The sequence below is a fragment of the Ochotona princeps genome, chromosome 1 (assembly GCF_030435755.1).
Source record: "Ochotona princeps isolate mOchPri1 chromosome 1, mOchPri1.hap1, whole genome shotgun sequence".
NCBI lineage: Eukaryota > Metazoa > Chordata > Mammalia > Lagomorpha > Ochotonidae > Ochotona > Ochotona princeps.
Genome location: NC_080832.1, coordinates 1,157,334 through 1,182,927, shown reverse-complemented (window position 1 = coordinate 1,182,927; position 25,594 = coordinate 1,157,334). Strand labels below are relative to the sequence as shown.

The 25,594-nt window shown below is 60.9% G+C and overlaps 1 protein-coding gene across 2 annotated transcripts in view; it reads left to right on the top strand.

The window, feature by feature from the left end:
- The first annotated feature begins 4,215 nt into the window (after positions 1-4,215).
- SMOC2 (SPARC related modular calcium binding 2) overlaps positions 4,216-25,594 on the top strand; it is a 94,984-nt gene continuing 73,605 nt past the window's right edge. For both annotated transcript variants that reach the window (XM_058670620.1, XM_058670617.1), the window contains exon 1: positions 4,216-4,328. In XM_058670620.1, coding sequence (XP_058526603.1) covers positions 4,245-4,328 — 84 coding nt within the window. In that variant the 5' untranslated portion in view covers positions 4,216-4,244. The remainder of the gene's footprint in view (positions 4,329-25,594) is intronic.

The window sequence follows — 25,594 nt, the reverse complement described above, 5'->3', positions numbered from 1 at the left end:
GGAGCTGGACCGGAAGCAAGGCAGCCAGGACTTGAACTGGCATACATTTGGGATGCCAGCATTGCAGGCAGAGGCTTAACCATCGTGTCATCACGCTGCTCACCCCTGCCCGCCCTGGTGTCTGTGCGGGGCTCTCGGAATCAGCATGTCCTTCAGTGATACACACCTGGTGGGGTTGTGGTCGCTACAGGGAACAACAGTTCTGGTTGGCGTAGGTGTTGAGATGAGTCCTGCTGGTGACGCGGACGAAGGAAGGACGACCCCTGAGCACACAGAGGGAGGCTTGCTGGGTGCTTCCCTAAGGAGATGACAGAGGACAGTGATGCGGGAGGCTGCCAGCTCTCAGGGGCTGCCTTGTACTTGTGCTGGGGACACGAGGTGGAGCGTTGGGCACAGCCTGCACCTGTGTCATCTGAGATATGGCCCTCGATAGGGCACTCACCTCCATGGGGAGGTGCCGGCCATGGGCACCTCATCATGCAGTGATGAGAGTCCTCGGTAGGACAGAGCATATTTCTGAGCTGCTCTGGGCAAAGATGAAGAGCCTCAGCGTGAGGAGCCATGTGGCCCCCAACCTCACGGCTGGACCCCCACTTGAAGGCTCTGTGTTCCAGGACAGGAACTTCAGGAAACTGCCACGGATGGAGGCATGGTCAGACAACACCAGAAGACCACGGATGGAGGCGTGGTCAGACAACACCAGAAGACCACGGATGGAGGCGTGGTCAGACAACACCAGATGACCACGGATGGAGGCGTGGTCAGACAACACCGGGAAGACCACGGATGGAGGCGTGGTCAGACAACACCGGGAAGACCACCATCCTGTGTGTTGTGGCACAGCCGGCTGGCGATCATGTTCACACCACTGCAGCACAGCATGGCCACTTGTTGCTGTTCCAACATGAGGCACCAGAACCCTGGGTACAACGCCATGGGGAGGGGGTCAGGTATCCAGGCTGCCAGGACTCTGGGGGGAAGGGAGCAGAGGAGGAGAGCTCAGGGTTGACTGCAAGGCTCTTCCCTTGCCGTGTCTTCTCCCTGCTGTCCACCAGTGCACAACGTGTCTGTGTGGTCCACACTGCCTGGGAGCATGTTTGTGTAGTAAGGCCCTCCTTACAGGAAGTGGGCGGACACCCAGTGTGGGGAGCAAGGAGGAGGGCAGAGGAGGGCAAGGCACAGATTGCCCCAGGCCATGGCCCCTGCAGAAGGGCACGAGCTGTCCGCACGTGCTGGGCAGGTGCAGATGATAAAGACGACTTTCCAGCTGTGTGGGTGCACGACTGTGGGTGAGGGTGTCTACAAGGGTGGACCTGCGTGCCTGCAGACAGAACAGCTTCCCCAGCCACACCTGGGCTGTGTCTAGCCGATGCAGCAATGGAGTGAGGTTTTATCCGCATATGAACTGAATGGAGGAAGAGACAGATGGGATGAGGGGAGGCTGTGTGTGTGTGTGTGTGTGTGTGTGTGCTCCTGAGCTGTTATCACACATGCACACACTCATTGCCCATCACCTCTGCTTGCGCCGAACTCAGCCTGGGTGAATTTGTGTCCTTCCACCATAATAATCTCTGGGTTTTCTCCTTGCTCTCTGTGAGAGTTGCATCCGCCCTGGTTCCAGAAGGGTTAACAACCAGTGTGCAGACCACCCAGGAACACCCTCCTGTTAAGGATGCCCAGGACGATGGTGTTTCTGGGGTGAGCAGACCCCTTCCCCACGTCACTGCAGAACACAGAAGAACAGATTCTCACTGTCCCTGTGCGTCACAGGGGATGCTGGTGTCTGTCTTGACCCTGGTTGCTCACTGGACAGGCTCCACAGGGACACACGGGGATGCTGGGCCAGGGCCCCTGATGACTCTGCCAGACCTGGGGATTCCGACTGACCTGAGCTGTTCGCTTGGCTCCTAGGGTCCTGGAATTGCACAACTGTGCTGCAAAGCTGGGTCCTGTGTGTGGATTGGTCATGCACAGCTTGTCTGAACTACAGGCCACAAGAAGCTGCAGTGTTGTGGAGAATGAAGAGCCCCCAGGAGCTCCCGCGAGCCTGCTCTTGCCTGCCCAGCCAGGTCCTGAAACGCACATACGTAGGACTGGAACCGTGAGAAGATATGCCAATGCAGGTAGCGGCTGGCGGGCGGTGGGCGATGTGTGGGTATGCACCGTGCTCTGGGTCCTCCTCTCTGACTCCCTCCCTGGACGCTCAGGGTGTCGCAGATCGCCCCTTAGCAAAGGAGCCCTTGGCTCTGCCCCGTTTGTACACTTTGCAAAGCCTTTGTTCATGGAGATGCCCAGTGCACCTGCGGCATTCCCACAAGTTGGGATCTGTGCCCTGTGCTCATGGGAGCCGAGATTGGAGGACAGGGCTAGTCTCCTCACGTTTGGACTGGCCAAGGCAGCTTGGTGTCTGCGTGGGCCTCACGTGGTGCTGAGTGGGCCCCTCTGCGGGTCATGGTCTGCCGAGGCAGATGGCTCAGAGGCAGGACTCTCACATGGTGTTTTTAATCAGTGGGCTGTTTTGCTTCCTAAGAATGGAACCTCATCACCTTTCCACATTCCGCCTGTCGGATCTCCGAGGAAGGAGGACTTGGCGCTCCATCTGCTCGAGCACTTCCAGATTGCGGCCTCTAAGGGCGCCAGCGCGGCCTCATCTGTCAGAGGTTTTGGATAAGTGCGCCTCGTGGATGTTTCTGGAATCCTCTGAGGATCCCGGAGTTGATCCGTGAGGAAAGTGTCGAGAGGCTCGCCCACATGGCCAAGCAATGTTCTCCTGCCACGTGTGTCTCTGGAGGAAGTGGGGAGGACTAGTTGGGGCGCAGGCTTCGCCATCTGGCCATGTCTCCCGGGTTGGGGTGTGGGGGCGCCTGGCTGAGTCATCAGCCTCGTCTGCCTTCCTTCCCCATCTGTGAAATGGGAATAATTAACATTCCTGTCCACTTGCAGGGATGAAGTGAATCCAGGCACATGCACATTTCCCAGAGAGGGCGCTGTGCAAGCCACGTGACCTGGAAGGCCCTCAGCCCACTGGGTACACCGTAGGGACACAGGCTCTGCCTCAATGGCGGCGTGGGTTTAGGGAGCAGCTGCAGGGCTCGTGACCCGCCTAGCTGCTTCTGCTTCTCTCAGGCTCTTGCTTTCTCAGTCACTTGCAGCTGCTCGGCTGCCCTGGCCTGGAGCAGTCCCCTTTTGGGCCTCTGACCTGGCTACGCCAGCATTTTGGGGCCTGGAGGTGGAGGCCTAGTTCCCCTCTGCACACCCCAAGCCCAGCCTTCTCCTGGCCCAGGCTGTGCAGCTGGTAATGGGGCTGGGACCCTCGTGGCGGTTCCCAGAACTTGCAGTGTAGCCCCCTGCCTGAACTGGCGGCTTACCAGCCAACTCCCCTGTGGGTTCCGAGGTGCTGGGACCACCAGTCATTGCTCTGGGCTGTCTCCTCAGCACCTCAGAGCCACCTTTGGCTGTGTGTGTAGCCCCCTAGTGTGGGTGTGCAGAGTGCCTGAGGTGGCCCCACGAGGCCACTGCTCTGTGCTGGCACCTGAGCGTTGGGGCATTCCCCACAGGTCCACCAGCCAGGACTGCTGTCAGATCCCAGGGCTGGGGACCCCACAGCTGCAGAGCGCTCAAAAGTGGCAGGGTGGGGGTGGCTGCTCTGGCACCGCCCTGCAGTGCCTGAGAGCGGCAATCCGGCAGTCCCATAGACACCTTCCCCCCACCCCCACCCCCGCCGCATCCCGCTGGTCGGTGTGGTGTTAAGAGTCCCTGGGCCAGGGCTGCACCTTCAGCCTGGTGGACGAGTCTGCTGGGCACGTCTTGGGCCACCGGGTGGGGACGGGAGGAGCCGAGGGTGCGCCCACAGCGCCAACTGGCTACCACACAACCCGCTCGGGGGTCCCGCCCGCCCTCCCTGCTCAGCGCAGCCCCTGGGCCCCAGCAGGCGTCGGAGCCCAGGGGCGCGGCAGCGGTGGAGGCTGGGGGAGGTGGGGCCGGGGGCGGAGAGGGCCAGAGCAGGAGGCGGAGGCGGGGGAGGATCCCAGAGGCTCGGGGTATTTGACAGCGCGAGGGAAGCCTGGGCGTCCGCCTGCAGCCCGCTGGCCACGTCCAGACCCCTGGAGCAGGACGCTGAGCACGCAGGGCAGCCACTCCACCCGGCTCAGCAGGGCCGCTGCTCCAGGGCGCTGCCTGTACTCCGCCTGTGGCCCAGTCCTCTGTGCGAGAGTCCTCCGGGTACCCTCTCCGTGCCGGTCACCATGCTGCTGCCCCAGCTCTGCTGGCTGCCACTGCTCGCCGGGCTGCTCCTGCCGGCGTTGGCGCAGAAGTTCTCCGCGCTCACGGTAAGCCCGGCCTGCCGGGAAGGACCTGGAGATGCGACCGAGTTGGGGCCCCGCTGCCCTCCTCGCCCAAGTACCACCAAGGCGCGGGGAGCAGGTGGCCAGCGGTACCAGGCCAGGTGGGCCCCGGAGTTGATCCGTGGTGTGCGCGCCTGGGGCCGAGCTCCTGGCCGCGCGGCCCCAGGCAGCCAGGCTAGGAGTTTGTGCTCGCCCGCGCAGCGCAGTTTGGGGCCCACGCGAGAACGCGAAGGTGTGCGAAAACCACTGGGCTGTTTGGAAGGCCCTGGGCTGCCTCCCGGGCCAGTGCGTGCCTATTGCCTCCGTTGGACGCTAACAGGGACTCTGCAAAGTGGGCGGGCAGAGGAGGATCTGCAAAACCGCTGGTATAAGTCCTTAACCCCTTTGCCTGGGCATTGGCGGGGAGCTGGCTTGGGCTCTGCTTTCTTCTCCCCAGCACCTCAGCCCTCCTGCCTGCCAGGTGGCCTGGAGGCGCCCACCTGGATCGCCATTGCGTGTTTGTCTTTTCCCCGGGACAACCTGCGCACCAGAGCGCTGGTGGGGCCAGGCGCACAATGCCAGACCCAGAGCAGCTCTGGGGCAGGCTGAGTGCAGCAAGGGTGGTGGCTGAACCGGGACTGGTGCCTGCAGCCCGCGGTCCTGGGAGCCCACAATGACCACCATCACAAGTGTGTGCCTTGACCAACGCTGGGGGAAGCACCAAGGAGGGGGGTGCTGACGGCATCCACCGTCTGGGCTCCTCCAGCAGCTGTGGCAATTGCCGAGGGAAGGAGGCGAGCTCGCCTCTCATACCTGGAATTCTTCCTAGCAGTGGAGGTCCCTGCCTTGTGTCTCACAAAGGACCTGAGATTAGCAGCGGTTGGTGGAAGCTGGCGGAAGTTTCCACACACCCAGGCCTTGCTGGTGGGCCCTCTGGGAGCCTTCCCTGCATGTGTGTGCACACAACTTTATGGGAAGACTGACACACACACGTGTGCGCTCACACCTGCGGGTACCTGTAGGGTTTGTGGAAATGCATTTAATGATCTGTGGGTACTGGGGCAGGACTTGGGTCACTGGCAGCGTGTGCAAGGGCAGCACCCGCCCACCCCAGTGGAAGTAGGACATTCCTGCACCCCAGTGAGAGTGTGCTTAGTGCTGGCAGGCACCTGCAGGCTGTGTGGGAGATGCCCGCTGGGGCTGGCCCGGTGAGGCTGTGGGTCAGCCTGGAGGAGGGAGTTCTCTGCCTCTGGCAGTGCGCGTCATCCCGGGCCCTTGGCCTTCTGGAGGCAGCTCCCGGGACCTTCTGGGCTGTAGTGCTGCCAGCGGCCCTGGGGCGGGATGGGCGGGGGTGTCCCCATGTGGCAGCTCGCTCACAGCCTGGGACAAGGCCCCGTGTGCGGGACTCTCGCACGACCTGTTGTTTTAAACGCATGTTGGCAACCAGGAGAACCATGGGCACCCACTCCTTCCCACACGGCCCCTGGCAGCCGAGGGCAGGAGGCTGCAGTGGGATGGGGCCTTGGGGAAGTAGCAGGTGTGTTTTGGACCTGCCTGTGCCGCTGGTCTCTGCCCAGTTGCCTTTTGGTGTGGGAGAGGCAGCTGTGGGGCCGGAAGGCTCCACTCGAAGCAGGACCTCCTTGCCTGTGAAGCACGTGCAGGAAGCAGGACAGGTCTGGGGCAACGGGCAGGGCTGGCGGCTCGTGCCTTGCTGGGCGCTGAGATCTTGGTCCACTGGCGTTCTCTGTGAGCCTGTGCCAGGGCTGCAAACGCCAGGGCTGCTGATGCATTCTGGGTTGCACGCACCCCAAGAGCCCTCAGCCGACCCCTGGGTGCGGCTGGGTGGGCTGTGCTGTGGCCCCTGCCTCGCTCTTCCCAGACAAGGTTGGTGTGCTCCTGTGCCAGCCAGTGTTCTTGCTTCTGGCCGTCTGCAAGTCACGAGATCACGGAGCCGTCTGTCTTCCTCCTTTCCTAGCAGTGTTTGCTGTCCCACACACAGGAAGTTCACCCTTCCCGTGGGATGCTGGCTTCTTAGAACCATGTGGTCGGTTCTTTGGCCTTCCCCCAGGGGTTCTTAGGGGCATCTGGTACACCACGTCCAGCAAGGGGACTCTGCCTTTCTGAGTGGTTGTGTCCCTCCATCAGTCACCAGTTGGAAAAGAGAAGCTCTGGGCACCTGGCTTGTGGCTTGCTGAGTGGGGGTGTCTCTGCCGCTTGTGTCACTGAGCTGTGGTGCCATCTGCAGTTGGCACGTGGCACCCTTCCATGCCTGATGCGTGTTGCTTTGTGCCTGGGTCTATGTCCTCTTGAAAAAGCAGCTCTGTCTCGGGGCCAGGCCGACCCTGCCTGCGGTTCCTTCCGGCCTCAGTCTTGTGGCAGGTGTAGTTGTGTGGCCTTGGATGACCTGACTGATCTCAATCCATAGCCAGTGTCTTCTTTGGGGGCCGTGAGGGAGTGTGCGCCAGGGCTGTTGGAGTTGTCCCCACCCTCCTGACATGGCTAGCCTGAGCTTACACCCAGGGCAGCCCTTGCTGCCTCTGCGGCCCAGATGGAGCGTGCAGCGGCTGCCAGGGTTTCCGCCAGCCTCCCGGGACCCCGAGCAGGGGAGGGGCCATCACAGCCCAACTTCCCTCCTGTCCCAAGGCATCCTCTCCATCTCCATGTCGACTTGGAGCTGTTGCCTCCTAGCCCAGGGGCTGGCGCAGAGCCAAGTCCCACTGGGGGAGCTGGTGGTCACTCAGTTGCACCTGTTGCTTCTCAGCCCTGTTTGTATTTGTTCAACTGGGATGGGTGGAAAGAGGGTGGTGGGAGGCCTTGACCGATTGTCTCACTTGCCGTTAATCTGAGAGAAAGGCCAGTGCAGACTCTGCCTGAACATCCGGGCAAGCCCTGGTGTCCCCAAGCCCAGGGGTGCTCCTGTGTGCCCCTGTCCACTCTGTCTTCCACTGCTTTGGGCAGTGCTGGAGAGCTGGGCTGCTGCTGGGGGGCACTTCCCACCTAGAGGCCCAGGTACATTTCATCTGAGACCCCCAAGATGTGGCAACATCACTTGAGCTGAGACCTCAGGGCCAGGCTGTGGGTGAGATGACAGACACTAGCGCCCTTGCGTAACTGCGGTGTGGGCATGACCTCAGCGTGGCTGCTGTGGCCCAGAGTGAGCAGGAACCCAGACGCCTATGTCCCTGAAGGTCCAGTGTGCAAGCATGGGGGTTGGTGAGGGCAAGGCAGGGGAACTTGGGGCGGGGGCTCAAGGGTCTAGAGCCATGTTTATGTATTTTTGGATCCATCAGCACGGGACATGGAGTCGGAGCACAGAGCTTAGCAGCAGTGCCCTTCCTGTGCTGTTACCTCTGGACGGCCATGCTGGGCACCTGTGGGTCCTGGTCAGTGGCATGGGGTTGTTCAACTCGAATTGTGCAGGGGCCAAGGCCCTGAGAAGGGAGGGGTGGAGGATGACGGGTCCTCATTTCGTAGGACCAGGAGGAAAGGGTTCTAACTGTACAGGTCACGCTGTCCTGTGGGGGAGACCAAAGCTGGTCAGGCACACAGGACAATGTGCCCCAGGAGCTCGTCTGCTGTTTCAGGGGCACATGTGGCCAAATGCACGAGGCTTGGCCCACAGCGGGGGCGTCTCGGCTGGCGCGGCCGTACAGCCCAAGACCACGCGGGTGACACGCCATGGCTGTCTAGTCCTCCTCTAGTGTGTTTCTAAGCCTTATCCTTCCTGTCTCTCCTGGACATGTTTTTTCCTTCTCTGATTTTGTCCAAACAGCAGTCCCCCACCCCCCACCCCGCCAAGGCTGTGGTTTGTGATCAGTATGCTGGGACCTACAGGGGGCCTGGCCCTCGCACCTTGCTGTGTCCTCTGTCGGGCCGTGCGCCTGCTCTGGGCTCAGGAGTGGAGTGGCCTCACTCTCAGCTGTGGCCCCATTCAGAGCATGTTCTTCTTGACCCTCGGAGCCACAGGGCCCCGAGCCTGGGGCAGTCACAGTGGGCAGTAGCGGCAGCCAGGCAGGTGTCCATTCCAGATGTCCTAAGGGTGATGGCTTGCTGTCACTTCTTTAAAAAATAGTATTTCTGTGAAAGGCAGAATCGCAGAGAGAGAAGGCTCTTCCACCTGCTGGGTCACTCCCAGAATGGCTGCGACAACTGAGCTGGCTGGGCCAAAGCCGGGAGTGCCCTCCCGCTCTTCCACAGGGGCAGGGTCCCAAGGACTTGGGCCATGTATCAGCAACCAACCTGCTGGAGGCATGAGCACACCCATGTGGCACCTGGTGACCGTGACCCTCCTTCGAGTCGAATGGCTTCCCTGGCTTTGCTGTCCTGGCCAGCCAGTAGGCGTCCACTCCAGTGGGCCCACAAGGGCTGGCGGTGTTTCTCCCAGCAGGATGGCAGTGAGGACTTTTGGTGGTGTCAGGGGCTGAGTGATCACGGAGGAAGCCCCTGCCACCCTGCCACACTGCTGGTCACCGGAGCGCCCCTGGGGACTTCTCCTGAGACATTCAAAAGGACCAATGGTGATGTTCATTGCACCCCGAGGAGGAGCTGGGCAGCAGAGTGGAGCGAGGGGACTGCTGTGTCACCGGGAGAGTCAGGCCCAGTGACCACCGTGGAGGCCCTGGTCTAGCACACACTGCTCCCCACATCTCCGCTAGCCACACCTACCGGGGCTGTGCCGACTGCCCTGCACCCCCATGCCATCTCCACCGCCTGCTGGCCAGCTTTGATGTCCACCTGCCCTGTTAAGGTCAGACGCTTGCCGATCCGCCACTGGGCATGGACACACATCAGCCAGTCAGGATGCCATCCCCCTGTCTGCCACACCTAGCCCTTCCCGTGTGGCGGCCGTCCTGCGAGAAGCTGGGCCGAAGCGAGGGTCTCGGGAAGGCACAGGCGCCGGTGCTGTGGCACCCTCGCCTCGGACTGGAAACTCCAAAGCCACATGTGCTTGCACTTTCAAACCAGCTCCAGAGGGCACGTGGGAACAGTGAGACACAACTGACCTAGCACTCACACAGGAAGGACGTGTGTAACAAAGACACCGTTTTCAAAAGCTGGGGCCCCCAGGGCTCCGAGGCAGGGGACGCTGCTTCTGGCACGACTTCCTGGGGAGCATGCCTGGTGCGTCTGGCCTTCACCTTGGCCCCCAGGCCACCTGCTCACTTGAGCCGTTCTCAAAGGGCCAGAGTCCTCATCCCAGGGAGAGGCCCGTGCCCGGGAGCGAGCAGCGGCTGTCGCTCCAGCCTGCTCGGTCCGGGCTGGAGAGCACTGGGCCTCCTGCTGTCCCCACATTGCGGGGCCGCAGGCACCAGGTGGCCACCATTCACTGTGCTTTCCATGAGTGTGAGGAGGGCAGGAGAGGGCGGAGTCATAGTGGTGACAGGTGGGTTTGTGGACCCCCGAGACACGTGCCTGCGTGGCTGTATCCAGTGAGGCCTGGGCTGGGAGTCCCCTTGTGTTCGGTAAACAAGGTTTAGGTGTCAACAAAGAGGTGCTGTAAGCACATAGCCCTGGTTGGCACCCTGGCCACAGGGACGTTGGTCACCATGAGGACTCTCCTAGGAGTCACTGGCCCCAAGTGCAGACTGAGGTCATGGCCACGCTGTGCAGACCGAGGCCATGCAGTGAGAGGCTCCCTTCGCTGCAGGCTGCATCATCTGGCCGAGTGCTAAGCATGGGTGAGGCTGCTTGGTGACCTGTTCCATTTCTAGCTGTGGGGAGGGTCACCGGAAGGCAGCTGCCCGCCTGAGAGCCGGCCCTAGCTGGGGGACCTCAGCCGGCCAGCGCCTCCTTCCTGCGCCGTGGGAGCCACGGGACTCTGCACAGCTGTCCCAGTGGAACTGCAGTGTCTCAGGTTGCAGACGCCCACTCTGGTCAACACGAATCACTTGTTTCTTCCTGTGGTTGGGGCCCTTGTGCCCCTGTAGGTGGGAAGCGGCAGCTTGGCCAGTCTCACTTTCAGGAGAGACATGGGACGGGTTCTCCCTGGGAACCCACACTATGCCTTACAAAGCCTGCCCAGCCCTGAAACACCCACACTGTGTCCTGCACAGCCTGCCCAGCCTGGTGACCCACACTGTGTCCTGCACAGCTGGCCCAGCCTGGTGACCCACACTGTGTCCTGCACAGCTGGCCCAGCCTGGTGACCCACACTGTGTCCTGCACAGCTGGCCCAGCCTGGTGACCCACACTGTGTCCTGCACAGCTGGCCCAGCCTGGTGACCCACACTGTGTCCTGCACAGCCTGCCCAGCCTGGTGACCCACACTGTGTCCTGCACAGCTGGCCCAGCCTGGTGACCCACACTGTGTCCTGCACAGCTGGCCCAGCCTGGTGACCCACACTGTGTCCTGCACAGCTGGCCCAGCCTGGTGACCCACACTGTGTCCTGCACAGCCTGCCCAGCCTGGTGACCCATAATGTGCCCTGCACAGCTGGCCCAGCACCAGGAACTTACACTATACCCTGCACCGCCTGCCCAGCCTGGTGGTCCACATTGCACCCTGTGTCCTGCACAGCCTGGTGACCCACAATGTGCCCTGCACAGCCTGCCCAGCCTGGTGGTCCACATTGCACCCTGCACCACCTGCCCAGCCTGGTGACCCACAATGTGCCCTGCACAGCCTGCCCAGCCTGGTGACCCACAATGTGCCCTGCACAGCCTGCCCAGCACCAGGAACTTACACTATACCCTACACCGCCTGCCCAGCCTGGTGGTCCACATTGCACCCTGCACCGCCTGCCCAACCTGGTGGCCCACACTGTGCCCTGCATTGCCTGCCCAGTCCGTGTCCCCTCTGCTGAGTGCCTGGATGGCTCACTGCTCACATGGCACTTACACTCCTGCAGTCTTGGCAAGCTGCGTACACGTGCTGACTGGACTGTGTGTGCTGAGGTGTGGCACGACCAGTTCTCCATTCTCACAGATGCCACCTCCGTTGTCCCCCTAGTCTCTGCCCAGTCACCGTGTGCACCCCGGGGTGCAGGTCACAGCCTCTGTAAACCCCTCAGGAAAGGGCTGTGGCTCTGAACTGTGCTCTCCTGTGCTTCCCTGCCTGCCCTCAGCCCTAGGCTGTCTCTGGCAGTCAGGTCTCAGTCCATCTTTAGTGGCCGGGGCTGGAGTAGAGCCTCCCTTTGCGCAGAGATAGCTGCTGGAAAGGGGCAGGTCATGAGCCCTGTTTCTGTGCTGGGCATCTCCAAGCGCCTCACACCTGTGGACATGTGTTGGCCTGAAGTGCCCAGAAGAGCTTGCTCCTGGCACTTCCTGAAGGAGCCACAGGAGGGGGCCCAAGAGCGGCTGAGCGCCTTCTGCAGGGGAGGGGCACACAGGCCAGGTGTGGGGTCCCCAACCTCTGTGGCACCGGCCCTACTTTCTGGTCCTGGTGGAAGTCTGGGTGACGCACACTAAACATAGTGTCACTCAGAGTGTTCTATCAAAGTCAACTTCTGTTTTAAAACCAGTTAAGTCTCGGGACAGCTCGAGAGTTGGGCAGCCTCTGGGGTCCTGGGCTGGCAGAACATGGTCTGAGTTACTTTTTGCTGCAAGGACCTACTCGCTTTGTCAGCTGGGTTTTGGTTCAGCCACAGCTGACCTTCTTTGCCAAATTCGCACCGCAGTTCCTCTGCATGGAGGCTGGGTCAGGCCAGAGAACAGTAACAGCAGCACGTCAACTTGCTTCCCAGTGGAGCCAGCGTCCGAAGGAAGTTCTGGAGAGAGGATGCCAAAAAGGCAGAGGTGGCCAGCTGTCCTGTGCCAAGGTGGCCAGCTGGGCTGTCCTGTGCCACGGTGGCCAGCTGGGCTGTCCTATGCCACGGTCCTGTGGCTGCTGCCCTGTCGAGACCTGCTGAAGTGTGTTCTTTCTGGAGCTGCTGTAACTGGATGCGTCCAGGCAGGGGCATGGGACCCCTCCCCCTGCCCCATGCAGCCCTGCTGACCCCATCCCCAGGCACATGGTCCTGTTAGACGGTTTTCTGTTCTTTCCACCCCAAGTCCTAGGGGATTTGCGAAGGTTGGCGGTGTTCTGCATTCCAATGACTATCACTGGTTTCCGCCGCTCTGTCAGTTCACTCCTGCAGGGCATCAGGTCCTGGGGGTGTGGGAGAGGCAGGGTGCAGGGCGTCAGGTCCTGGGGGTGTGGGAGAGGCAGGGTGCGGGGCGTCAGGTGGCTGGGGATGTGGGAGAGGCAGGGTGCGGGGCGTCAGGTGGCTGGGGATGTGGGAGAGGCAGGGTGCGGGGCGTCAGGTGGCTGGGGGTGTGGGAGAGGCAGGGTGCGGGGCGTCAGGTGGCTGGGGGTGTGGGAGAGGCAGGGTGCGGGGCGTCAGGTGGCTGGGGGTGTGGGAGAGGCAGGGTGCGGGGCGTCAGGTGGCTGGGGGTGTGGGAGAGGCAGGGTGCGGGGCGTCAGGTGGCTGGGGGTGTGGGAGAGGCAGGGTGCGGGGCGTCAGGTGGCTGGGGATGTGGGAGAGGCAGGGTGCGGGGCGTCAGGTCCTGGGGATGTGGGAGAGGAAGGGTGCGGGGCGTCAGGTGGCTGGGGGTGTGGGAGAGGCAGGGTGCGGGGCGTCAGGTCCTGGGGATGTGGGAGAGGCAGGGTGCGGGGCGTCAGGTGGCTGGGGATGTGGGAGAGGCAGGGTGCGGGGCGTCAGGTCCTGGGGATGTGGGAGAGGCAGGGTGCGGGGCGTCAGGTCCTGGGGATGTGGGAGAGGCAGGGTGCGGGGCGTCAGGTGGCTGGAGATGTGGGAGAGGCAGGGTGCGGGGCGTCAGGTCCTGGGGATGTGGGAGAGGCAGGGTGCGGGGCGTCAGGTCCTGGGGGTATGGGAGAAGCGGGGTGCGGGGCGTCAGGTGGCTGGGGTATGGGAGAAGCGGGGTGCAGTGTTGCCTGCCATGTCGCCTTTGGACTTGGTGCTTCTTGGCTCCTATGTGGGTGACGCAGGGCAAGACCTTGGGTGCTGCCCCCTCCTGCAACTGAGGCTGGGCCTGCCTGCAGCCATGTCTCCAGGCCTCTGCTGGATATTGGGGCAGTGGGAACCACCGTCCAGGCCTTGGTCACGTGCGCTGGGCTTGCCTGCAGGTGTGCGAGGTGCAGGGACAGGGTGCTTGGGTCACAGCCCAAGATGATGCGGGACTGGGGAAGGGGATGGGTCACTCTGCTGTCTTCCTTGTCTCTGCCCTGTCCCTCCAGTCCTCCCCACGTCCTTCTTGTCCCAGCCTCATGGAAGCTGAGGAGGGTGCTTGGAGGCTGGCCTCCCTGACTCTCTGCTTCTCCCTGTCTGGTCTTCTCACCCTGTCCAGCCTGTCCAGCTCTTGCATGCTCACTCTTTCCTCCCTAGGCTGTGCTGCCTCTGGGTATCCCTGTGGCCACAGTCCTACAGGGAGGCTACTCACCCCATGGGGAGGGAAAGTTGACCTGAGCCGTACTGAGTCTGGCTCTGAGCCCAGAGCTAGCAGGCCCCTTTTCAAGTCCAACCCCACCCCATTCTTCTTTGATGTTCACCAGACGTTGGCTGGCAGCTCCCCGAGCAGTGTGCCGTCTCGGGCTAGAATGTTACAGGTGGGGGCTGCGTCAGCCCAGGGCCAGCTCCCATGGAGAGCCACCTGTGCCCAGCTCGGGCGATATGGCCAGGCACAGCCCATGGCTGGTGTCTCAGACTTGAAGGTAGACTGTTGGCAGGAGGGCTGAGTCTCAGAGGCCTGGGTGGCAGCGGGAGCTGAGTGTATGGGTGCCCAGAGTCCTGGGTGGGGGAGGGGAGGCGGCCAAGGCGCAGCCTGAGGCTGGGGGTGTGGCCCGACCCCTTACACTGTCCCTGGACTGTCATGGGGTCTTCGGACTGGGCAGCCAACCCGTTAGAGACAGGTGCAGGTGAGGGACAGAGTGGTCCTTGGTGGTGCTGTTCCCAGCTAGGCCGCCTGAAGGGCTCTGAGGTCAGGGGCAGCTACAGATGGAGTTGAGGAAATGACGGGGAGCCCAGCTTAAACGGATTTAGGCTCTGAGCCTGGTGGAGGGCGATGCCTGCAGGCTCTGTGTCCCCAACCCCCCCCCTCCAGCTGTGAGCTGCTGGGCTTCCAGGTGACCATCCTGTCCCCCACTCGTGGGAACTATGGCAGCAGCCAAACAGACAAGGGAAGGGATGACGACCCCGGCCTGGTTGTGGCTGACTTGGGAGCAGAAGCGTTCCCGGGATCCCAGGGGCCTTTGGGCTTTTCAGCCACTGTGCTCCCATCTGGGCGAGCAGCTCACCCTCCCCGGCTCACCTTCCTGGTGTGTGTCTGATCCTGTTCCCCTTTGGCAGCGCCATGGCACAGCCAGGTCCCAACAGGCACTGCTGTCCTTGGGAGTATGGTGAGGGAGTGAGATGCTGAGAGGTTGTGCTCAGCACACTGGGAGGACGGTGGAGGAGGGGCAGCATGCCCACAGGGGTACAGAGTGGCCATCAAGGGACCAAGTCTGACCAGGCTGCCCAGCCCTCTGCCCACTGCAGCCTGAGCACACACACAGGACCCCACAGGCTTGGTGACCTGGGATGGCTGTGCTGTGGTGATGTGGGGTATACTCTGGGCGGCATATCAGAGCTTGGGAATGGCTGGGCCTTTGCACGCCTGCTTTCCAGTGATGCCCAGGTCGGGTTGGTTGGCAGCAAAAGTGCCCCGAGAGCTCTGGCATCGTCAGGAGGAGAAGGTGGGCTTCCTAGGAGGAGATGCCCTGGGCCTCTGTGGGCAGTTGCGAGAACAAGGAGGATGAACTGTGTGGGCATGGGTCGCTGCGGGTACAGGCTGCATGAAAGTGTCACACTGTGTGTCATGGTGCACAAGGCAAAATTCTGAGGGATAGAGGGCTGGTCCAACACTGCCCGGGACCCCTGGACGCCATGTGATGTGCAGGGGCCATCGGGAAGGCGGTGGGACGGAGCGCAGCTCCGGGCTGTTGCAGCCATTCTCCAGGACAGCTGATTCAGAGCAGACATGAGAGCCGTGGCCACTGTGTTCTGGTGGCCCTGCGACCAGTCCTGGCGGTGCCACTGCCCTTGGGCTGCAGTTACTTCCTGCCTTGTTCTGTGCCTGTGTGGCCTGTAATTACATGGCGACCTGGAGCCTAAGCCAGGGGATGCCAGCTGCTGATGGCCGGATGTGGCCCAGTGACCCTCCCAGAACACGGGGGTGGAGCTGCGATGTGCCTTCCGGATGCGCCCTGTCACTGCCCCAGGCTCGCCAGCCGCAGTCCAGGCCTGGCACTGTTCTGGGCAGGGTGGACAGATGCTGTGGGCAGACCCTGCTGGCTCTGCAGGATGCCCTTGTCGGAGACCGTGCTGTCCCCCTCTCCTCTGTCTTTGCTCGCTGAGCAGACACGCTCCTGTTCCCTTTCTTTGCTTTCCGAGAGCTGATTCAAAGCGAGGGCCTCAGTACCCTCCCCTCCCCTGTGGCTGCCCTTTCTGGCAGCACAGACTCAGGGGATCCTGTCTGCAACGCTCCTCACACCCCTGGCTCAGCTGTGTCCAGAAAGGTGAGTTACTGGGAAGCCAGTGGCCCGGCGCTGAGGCCAGCCCAAGGCGGAGGTGTGGGAGGCCCTGTGGGTAGGGGCCTGGGCAGGGCTGGGCCCAGGACAGCCCGGTGGCCGTCACGCAGGGTTCATTGCTCTACGCATCGAACTCTGTGCTGTGACCTGGGGTTGGGGTCCTCTGTGGACCCCCACCAGTCGCCCCGTGTGGGATCCCTGGGCCTTGGTGGCTGCAGGAGAGACGCGAGGGTGCCTGGCCCACCCCACAGTCAGCGGTCGATGAGGGAAGTGCCCTCTGGGCCCCAGCTCTGGGTGCGAGCAGCCTGGTGCCCTGTGGCTGCTGCCTTTTGTGCTTGGCTGGCACTGGGGAGAGAGGGTTGCCGAGCCCGGGGTGGTCCCGCGAGCCCTGCGCCTGCCTGGGCGGTGGAGGGCGAGGGGCCTCTGGCTGGGCTTGTCCCTGCGCTCATTATCGCCTCATAAAAATTAGACGCTGGTTTGTTTTAGGCACTTGGTCTTGGGAATTAGCATAATGAGGCAGTTTAATTATGTGGAGGCTCAGCACTGTAATTAATAACTCGGAAATCTGAGGACTGAGCCAGTGTTCCCAGCGTTTACTGTGCTTGGGGCTGTGGAACACGCTCTCACTGTGAGCCCGATGGCTGCAGTGGTGCAGCCCCGGGTGGGTGCCGGGGACACCCACATCCTGGGAGGCAACATGAGGTGGCCAGGGGTTTGGGTTCCTGCTCCCATGTGGGGGACCCGGATGGAGATTCGGGCTCCAGGTGTTGGCCTGGCGTTGGAGGAGGGACCCCGCAGACAGAGCTCTCTCTCCCTCTCCCTCTGACTCTCTTATTTGCCATAAATAAGTGAATCCATGTTTGGGGCCCCAGACTGCTGTGGGGTGCCTGAGGTCAGCTCCTGGCTCCACTCCTGGGCCAGCTTTTAATGAGCACCCTGGAGACAGCGAGCTTGGCTCAGGAACCCACGTTCCCGCCACCCAGGTGGGTGATCTGGCTTGATGCCCACTCCCAGCCACGGTGGGCATCTGGGCGGTGGGCCAGCAGGATGAACCTCTCTCTCTCTCTCTCTGACACTCTCCCTGCCTTTCAAATAAACCCGCAAAAACAAAGGCCAAAGGCCAAAGGCCAAAGGCCGGCTTGGGCGCTGGGCACTCAGGCCAAAGGCCACTAAAGGCTGCGAGTGAGGGCACGAGGCCGCAGCCGACACGCTGCTGGCAGTGGGCCAGGGTGTGGATGGCCCAGCCCCTCCATGGCGAGCATCTTCTGTGTCCGGGCGAGCTCCAGGCCCCGCCGGACGCACCAGAGGAATCTGGGTCAACAACAGGAAGCGTGAATCCCAGGGTGAGCTGGGGGCTGGGGTGGGGAGAATTCTCCGGATGCTTGGAGGATGAGCTCTGGTGAATGTGGCCCGGGCACTCCAGGGCCAATGCTGAAGCCACATGGGCAGGCCACAAGGGCGAGAGCAGAGTGCCCACCACGGACAGGCCTGGGGTCCTGCTCTGTGGCCATGTCTCAGGATCACATGCATGGGTGGGCAGGGGTGTCTGGCTCCAGACCGTGTGTGTGTGTGTAGCTCCTGGCATCCGCACCATTGGGATTCCTTTCACCGTTGGGGGTCTCATTGGAGACCCTGATCCAAGGAACTGGGAATCTACTGAAGGGTTCCCTAGGACACATGGACACCTGGCTGGGGACTCCGCTAGGGGACATGTGGTCCATCAGACCCAGTAATCATGTCTGCAAGGCGCTCAGGCTCACAGAGTGTCCATGGTCTGAAGTGACCACAGGCAGCTTGGTGGCACTGACCCCTGGACCCCCAGTGCCACGGATGTCCCGGGAGGCCAGGAGCAGCTGCATGCATGGCCAGCACATGGGACAGCCACGATGTTTTCTCCAGCCTGCGGTGTGCCCACGTGTGGGTTTGCCAGGCTTTTGGATGAGCAGCATTCCAGGTCCTGATGTCACCACCTGGCACATCAGGTCCACGAGAGTGTGGCTGGGTCCAGAAGGCAGTGACTAGCTGACCTCTCCTTTAGGAATGGATGGTCTGAGCCCTGGCCAGCCCTGGGAGAGGTTGGTGTGGCCCAGGGGTGCACTGTGAATTCCCCACACAGGCACCTGCTCCATCCCGGCAGGCCAGGTCTCTGCCACGGGTAGCAGGGGCCTGGAGCACGGCCTCTGCCTGCCAGGGTGTGTATATATGGGAAGCTAGAGCCAGGAGGAACCGAGGGAATGTGAGGGGGAACAGGGACCCCGTGGCTGCCAGCTGGACCACTGGCCAGAGCCCTTCTTGCTGCCCTGTGACATACACTGCCCAAGTGCTGGAGTCAGCCATTTCCACGAGGTCACGGGAGCCAGACGAGAGCTGCAGGCCGGGATTCTCTAACATTCCACTTCTGTGTGCGCGAGTAGCGCTGACTGGTCCTAGCTCCTCTCTACCTTATGTTCGTCCAGTTTATTCCAGCAGTGGGAGCCGACTACACAGCGTCAAGGGCGCACTGAGGCTGGCCCCTGGGAGAGGCGTAGAAACTGTACCAGTGGGATGCTCGTGGGTGTGGGTGGGCTTCCCTGGCTGTCGATGCCAGGGCTCAGGGAGGACACAGGGTGAGCTTCTGGGGTCTGGGGGTCCCCAGCTACTCAAAGAAGGCTCATGCACTTCCCTGAGGCCGTCACTTGCCGCAGGTCCAGTATGTGACCTTAAAACGGCAAAACGAAATAGGGAGGCTTTCGGTCTGCCTCGGTGGGAGATGGCTGGTGAGCATCTCGCTGGCAGCTGTGGTCTGTGGTCTTCCCTCCAGCTCTCCAGGCTGCAGGTGGGGCTGGCATTGGTCCCTTGTCCTCAGCCAGCAGGGATCCAACCCAGGGACCACTGGGCCCCCCACTTCCCCCAGTCTGTGGGCTCCACATGAGGTCTCTCCGGTTGCCAGGATTAGAGGTGACCTAAGGACACTGGGCTGTGCTCCGGCTGTGGGGAGAAGGGTTGGCTGGGGTCCTGGCCACCTCGCTACTGTGAAGACGGGTCCTCAGACAAGGTGAGGGGTTCCCACCCCTCCCTGAACGGACGCTCCCGGCCACCCTGGCTACTTCCGTGGAGGCCGCAGCTGGGACGTGTGCAGAGAGGGAAGGATGCTGATGGCCAGCCCTCCCTTCCCGCTCCCAGGGCTCAGCTCCTTGCCAGGGGTGTCCAGAAGGAAAGATGTTTGTTGGAGTACTGTGCGAGCGCTGGCCTGGGCTGTCGGCTGAGGTCCCAGGGGACAAGGCCGCTTCCACCCCTGCTCTGTGTCGGGCGCACCTGCGGGATGTTTGTCTGCCTTGGCCCTGGCTGAGTGTGGGAGCAGCAGGTGGGCGTGGGCTTCCCAGAATGCTTAGCTGGTCTGGCTGCTCTGGGTGGGAGGATGTGGCGGCGTGTCTGTGTTGGATGCCCTTTGCTGACCAGGAACTCCTTCAGACAAGCTTAGCTCTTTCCCGAGCCAGCTTCTCAGCCCTGAGTCTGCTCTGCCTTCCCTGTGTCCTTGGCCTCAGGGCCTTTAGTGGCCATGGCTCAGGGCAGCACTGGCCTCCCTCTTGTGGTCTCTGAGAAATGAGGTCCAGACTAGTAAGGGGTCTTTATTCTGTTCAGGACGCCTCCTCTGCTTACCCAGGTACTCCATTCTCTGGAGGCCTCCTGGCTGTGCAGAGGTGGAGGAGTTTTCTTACTTGAGTCGCTCAGCTTTGGCAGATCTGGGCCTCAGGGGAAGCCAGCTCCTTGGGCCCCCTGGTGGGGAGCCATGCCCCCCGTGGGGCACACAGCCAGGGCTGCCTGTGCACCGCTCGCAGTTGGTTAGCTATGCCTGCTCCTCTCTGAGAAAACTAAATGGGAGTCCCCAGCTGGTGCCCTGGCTGTGCCAGAGCCTGTCTCATCACCGGCAGGGGAGAGGTGGGGGAGAAACTGGGAGGCAATGGTCTCCGAATTGGGTTTGCTTGTGGATAGCACAACCGGACATCAGAAGATACCCGTTCCCCGTTGCTGGACTCGGGCAGGTGCCCAGGCACCATTCAGTGGCACTACCCCCTGGGTCCTCAGTGGCCAGGGCAGAGTTCACAGGGTGGAGCCAATCGGCTTGTTCTTTCTGTCTTATTCTTTAAAGATTTGCTTGTTTGCTCACAAAGCTGACGGGGGTGGGGAGAAAGACAAGAGCCCCTCCACCTCCCGGCTCCCTGCCCCATGGATGCCTGGGAGCCAGCAGGGTGCCGAGCAGTTGGTCATCTCCTGCGTGTCTCCAGGTATGGCAGGCCCGGCAGCCGGGCCCCACAGCTGTGCTCTGATGGATGCCCGTGCTGCCAGCGCGTTTCGCCTGCTGCCTCGGGGTAACCGCACTTCCGGAGAGGACTCCTCTTCCCTGGCTCCGTGGGAACCTGCCAACACTGAGTCTCTTGGTGAACTCACATGAGACATGCCAACAGCACAGAGCAGTGCGCCAAATCTGGTCTGTCTCCACTGACCTTGGAGACAACTGCAGGATGATTTTTTAAAAATGTATGTATTTGGGGCCCAGTATGATGGCCTAAGGGCTAAATCTTTGCTTTGCATGCACTGGGATCCCATGGAGCGCCGGTTTGTGTCCTGTCTTCTCCACTCTCCACCCAGCTCCCTGCTTGTGGCTGGGAAAGCAGTGGAGGACGGCCCAAAGCCTTGGGACTCCACATGTACTTGGGACACCTAAACAAGCTCTCGGCTTTAGAGCGGCTCAGCTCTAGCTGTTGTGGTCACTTGGGGAGTGAACCAGCGGGTGGGAGATCTTTCTCTGTCTTTCCTTCTCTCTGTAAGTCTGGCTTTCCAATGAAAATAAATAAATCTTTTTAAAAAAAGTGCCACCAAGCTAACCCCAGTCCCAGGATATTATTTTTTTTCTTAAACCAAAGCACAAAACACAATAAACATGGTGAGACCCTGAGAGCTGGTTATACCCGCTGACTGGTGAGTGTAGTCCTTGCCATCAACACGTGGTGTTTAGCTGACATGTTTTTACAGAGTTATTGGAAAGACATGGTAACCAGGGCAGGGGCGGAAGATCATTCGCCTATTGTTCACTTCCCAAAGGGCCACAAACCGGGGACTCGCCAGAGTCCAGAACCTTGGGGATCTCCCACTTGGAGGAAGCCACCACCCCAAGGCATGGGGCAGGAATGGAAGCAGAGCAGCTGGGATAGGCACTGGCGCATTGCACCCAGGTGCCAGGGCAGAATGCCACAGCGCTGGCCCCTTATGAAGACCCTCCAAGTTGAGCTGGGATGCATGGAGTGTGTGCCGCCTTCCACAGGCTTGCCTTGGCCATGCTCTGTCAGCTTGATGCTCAGCAGAACCAGGCTGCCCAGCTCGCATCCAGAACTTGATCCTCTGGCAAAGCTGAAACTGTAGCCTGTGAGCCGCCTCCCACTATGCTCCCGCCCCGGACACCCCTGTTCTCCGGTCTTGGCCATCCTAGGTGCTTCGCATGTGGAATCATGCTGCATCTTGCTGGGCCCGACCTGCCATGGCAGGTCTTAGGGCTTCCTCTGCCACAGGGCTGAAAAACAGCCCTGTGTGCCAACCACATGTGGCTGACCCAGCCACATGCGGGGTGGCCGCTGCGGCGGCTTCCACGGTGCAGGTGCTGCTGGGAATGTGGGGTGCAAGGGTCTTGTGGGACCCTGCATTTGGTTCTTCTGGGGGTGCAGCCAGAAGCTGAGTGGCTGGGTCACGTGGTATCCTGGGTCTGGGGTCTTCAAAGGGCTGTCCTGGTTAAGAGTGCAAGCAGTGCCATCATTACCAGCATGTGCCCACCTCACTTCCTCCCGGACCGTGGCCGTCTGACAGGCTGAGACGAGGTCTCGTCTTGCGGTTTGGATTGGCATTTGTCTGCGCGTGAGTAGGATGGCAGTTTGGTCTCCCGTTGGCAGCTGTGCACCACCTGGAGAAGTGTGTGTGCCAGCATGTTCCCTTCCGTGTCGTTGACTGACCTCGGTGCTTTGTGTGCCCCAGATATGCAGGTCCTTTTCAAAAGTCTGAGCTAGAAGTGATCGCCCCTGCCCGCTGTGTCCATTTCTTGCAAGTGCAGAACTTGTTCATGTTTTCCAACTCCAAACTTTCCTCTTTTTACTTTTGATTTTTTAAATAAATCTCATGAAACGTCCAAAACCTGATTCACTTTTAGGTTTGTTTCATTTTATTTTATTTGAAAGGCAGATGGAGAGAGAGAGATCATCCATCCAGCAGTTCCTCCCCCTGCCAATGGTCAAGATGGCCCGAGCTGGGCCAGGCTGAAGCCAGGAGCTCCTTCCATGTCTCCGTCGGGTGCAGCCTTCCAGGGCTTTGGGCCATCTTCTGTTGAGCAGGGACAGGAACAGGTGCCTGTATGGGATGCTGGCACCGTAGGCTGTGGCTTGGTGCACTGCGCACAGTGCCAGCCCTGTTGTCACATTTGCTCCCAACACCTTTGGTGTCTTCTGCACAAACTGTTGCCAAGCCAGGGGCATGAGGTGCCTCTGTTTTCTAGTAGGGTTCAGCTCTTGCTCAAGGGTCTTGATATTCTCTTGGTGCCTGGTGTGGGTCTGACCTCACTGCCCTCTTTGTGGGCTGTCCTTGCCCACATGGGCCTGTTGGAGAGGTCGCTTCATTCATGAATTGCTTGAAGCTGCTCTGAGCAAGGCCCTGCTTCAAGTTCAGAATTGGCAAGCTTGCCTTACTTGGTTTCAATCTGTAGCTCTCCACTCAGATGTTTGTGGGGGACGATGCCAGGGTGCAAACTGCGAACAAAGTTGTGAATCCCAGAGTCCCAGTGAAGGGCGGTACGCTGCCAGTGGCCGCAGATGACATTTGGTCTTCCTGTGGGTCTGCCGATCGCTTCTGGTGTCGACCAGGCCAGGAGGCCTCACGGCTTGTGGATGCTGCAATCCACACTCACACACACACTGGGCACTGCCAGACGGGTGTCTGGAGTTCAGGTGACCACAGCCCACACTGGTGAGTTTGCTGCGTCTTTCCTCTTAGCTCCTCTGCGACTCTGCCCCTCAGCTGTCAAGGTGTAGTTGAGGTAGCATGGGCTTTGGTCTTTGCCTGGTTATTAAGTGTGTTTGGACGGACTTTCCATTGTGTGTTTCTTGTTGCTGGAAACCCTGCCCAGCTGATGCTTTTATAGGTGTAGTTTCTTGCAGAGAGAATTGGCAAGCACAGCAGGAGGTCTGGGCCCTGTGGTAGGCCCCTGTCTTTGGTGCTGTGGACATCTGGGGTCCTGGCAGGACGAGGGCGGCCATGCCAGGACCCCTGTGGCAGGAGCAGCTACAGCCGGTTGCCGGCAGCCTCGTTCCGGGGCCGTGGTGCCTGCGGGGCAGTTGTGCGGGCTGTGCAGCTAGAGGACCTGGGAAGATGCTGTTCTCACGCATGTGCCGCAGGTGAAGGTCTAGACACACAGCAGAGGGACCTGCCGTATCGCACCTTCCCCGTGGGACGCCTGCTTCTGTGAGTCTCCTACTGGCCCGTCCTGCTGGCCGCCTCCAGCCCCAGGGCGACGGCTGGGACGAGGGCTGCCCAGGGGTCTGCTGTGAGGCTGTGAAACTTGATGTACTCTGCCTGCCCATTCTGTGCCCACGCAGCATACCTCTGCTGCTCCCCTTACCCAAGTGACCGGGCAGATATCACAGGCCAGGATCCTGGCCCAGAGGGCCCCAGCAAAGCACAGGAGCGTCTTCCCACTCCCTAGGCAGTGAGGAGGAGGAAGGGGCTGGGAGGGTTAGGAGAGCAGGGCACCTGGGGTAGGGCGGCGGAGGGGGGCAGAGTCTCCAGTGCCTTCTCAGCGTTAGACTTTGATGTAGAGGTCGCCGGGGCCAGGGTGAGCCGGGGAAAGCAAGCACAGGCCAGAGGCTGCACAGGTGACAAGCCTCCTGCAGCCATCCTGTAGCCGGCCCGTGCTTGGGCCCGAGTGGCTGCAGGGCCCTGCCAGGGGAGAGGGATGCGCTGTAGGCCGATTTCCTCAACAACCTGCAGCGTTTCCCACAGTGATGGTGGGAGGAAGAACGCTCATGTGGGATGTTCTCTGCCTGCCTCATCTCAGAGGCAGGGGCCAGAAACATCAGACAGAACTGTGTCAGGCTGCCGACTGGTCCTGCTGCTTATCAGCAGGTCAAGGCATGACATTCAACTTGTGTGTGCAGATACGGTCACGATACTATGCAGAGGGTTCTACTGGAGACTGGCTGGAATGTGTCTGCCAGCTGCTTCAGTGAGTCATCTCTTCTGCATAGCATGGAGGGAGTCAAAGAGTTCGAAATGCTAATAGGTGGCAGAGTGGGAAGCCGGGAAGCCATGCCCCCACAGAGGCAATAGCGAGCTGCAGAGGTCCACACTGACCAGAACGGAGCTGTGGGCTGGTGGAGCGCTTGCATCTGCCAGGAGGAGAGCTGAAGAAGTGGGGTGTTGTCAGCGTCGCTGCCTCGCAGCCCAGGACACGGCGGGGGCTGGCTCCTGGCTCCTGACTGGGACACGTGCCTGCACCGTCTCATGGCATGGGGCAGCGTGCATGCCCTGAGCCCTGAGCCCTGAGCAACAGGGAGGGCTGCTGTGCTTGCAGAGGGCAGTGTCGCCCACGCACATGCAGGCAGAGAGGCTGCCCATGTTCTCACTGCCCTCTGGGGTTAGGCACCCCTCCTCAATCCTCGCAGGCCCCACAACTTTGCCTAAAGTGATTTCCAGATACTTTAAAGAGCCAGCACACTAGTTTCATTTTCCACTTTTCCTGTTTTGAGAGTCAAAGGAAGATACTCAAAGGAAACCAGCTGCGGGTGTTGGAGAGATCGGGACACCACAGTGCCCGGGCAGGGCGAGGCCAGGTCGGAGAGATCGGGACACCACAGTGCCCGGGCAGGGCAAGGCCAGGTTGGAGAGATCGGGACACCACAGTGCCCGGGCAGGGCGAGGCCAGGTCGGAGAGATCGGGACACCACAGTGCCCGGAGGGGATGAGGCCAGGCAAGACTCAAGAAGGAGTTAGTCTTGAATGTCAGGCACATCCCTGCCATGGACAGTCTAACTCTGAGAAAGGGAGAAAGATCCTACTTTCAGGATTATCACATTCAAGAATTCAAGGCCCGGAGAGATCCATTGACGTGTGGCTCAGGAAAAAGAAGAACGTGATTAAACAGAAGGTCATTCTCGTGGAGCTCTGGTGGTTGGACCAGCACTGCAGCATATGTGGGCACTAGTTCGAGTCCTGGCTGCTGCACTTCTGATCCGGTTTCCCACTAATGTGCCTGGGAAAGCAGTGGAGGATGGCCCGAGGGCTTGAGAGACACCTGGATGGCATTCAGGCTCCTGGCTTCAGCCTGGCCCAGCTCCTGCTAATGCGCCCATTTGTGGATTGAACCAGCAGATGGAAGATCTCTCTCTGTCTCTAGTTTGTCTTTTCCAATAAACAAGCCCTTAAAGCTATTCACTCTAGGGAGTCAAGGCCTCTTTGAGAAGGCAGACAATAGGACAGTGACAGTTACTGAGGAACAACAGGAAGTGTACAGGCGTGGTGGGCTCCTCAGAAGGAGGGGGCGGGGCAGAAGGTCTGCAGAAACAGTGGCTGAAACCTCCCAAATGTGATGAACTCCCAGTAGGTTGGATTCCACCCTGTAAGCAAATGGAGTAAGACAAGGAGAACCCGAAGACCGCCAGACGGGGCTCGCCCGGCCGACTTCTCCAAAAGCCTGCAGCTGATCTTTCCAGGCACTGTGAGACTCCCTGGCCCAGCAAATGTGTCCAAGAAGCGC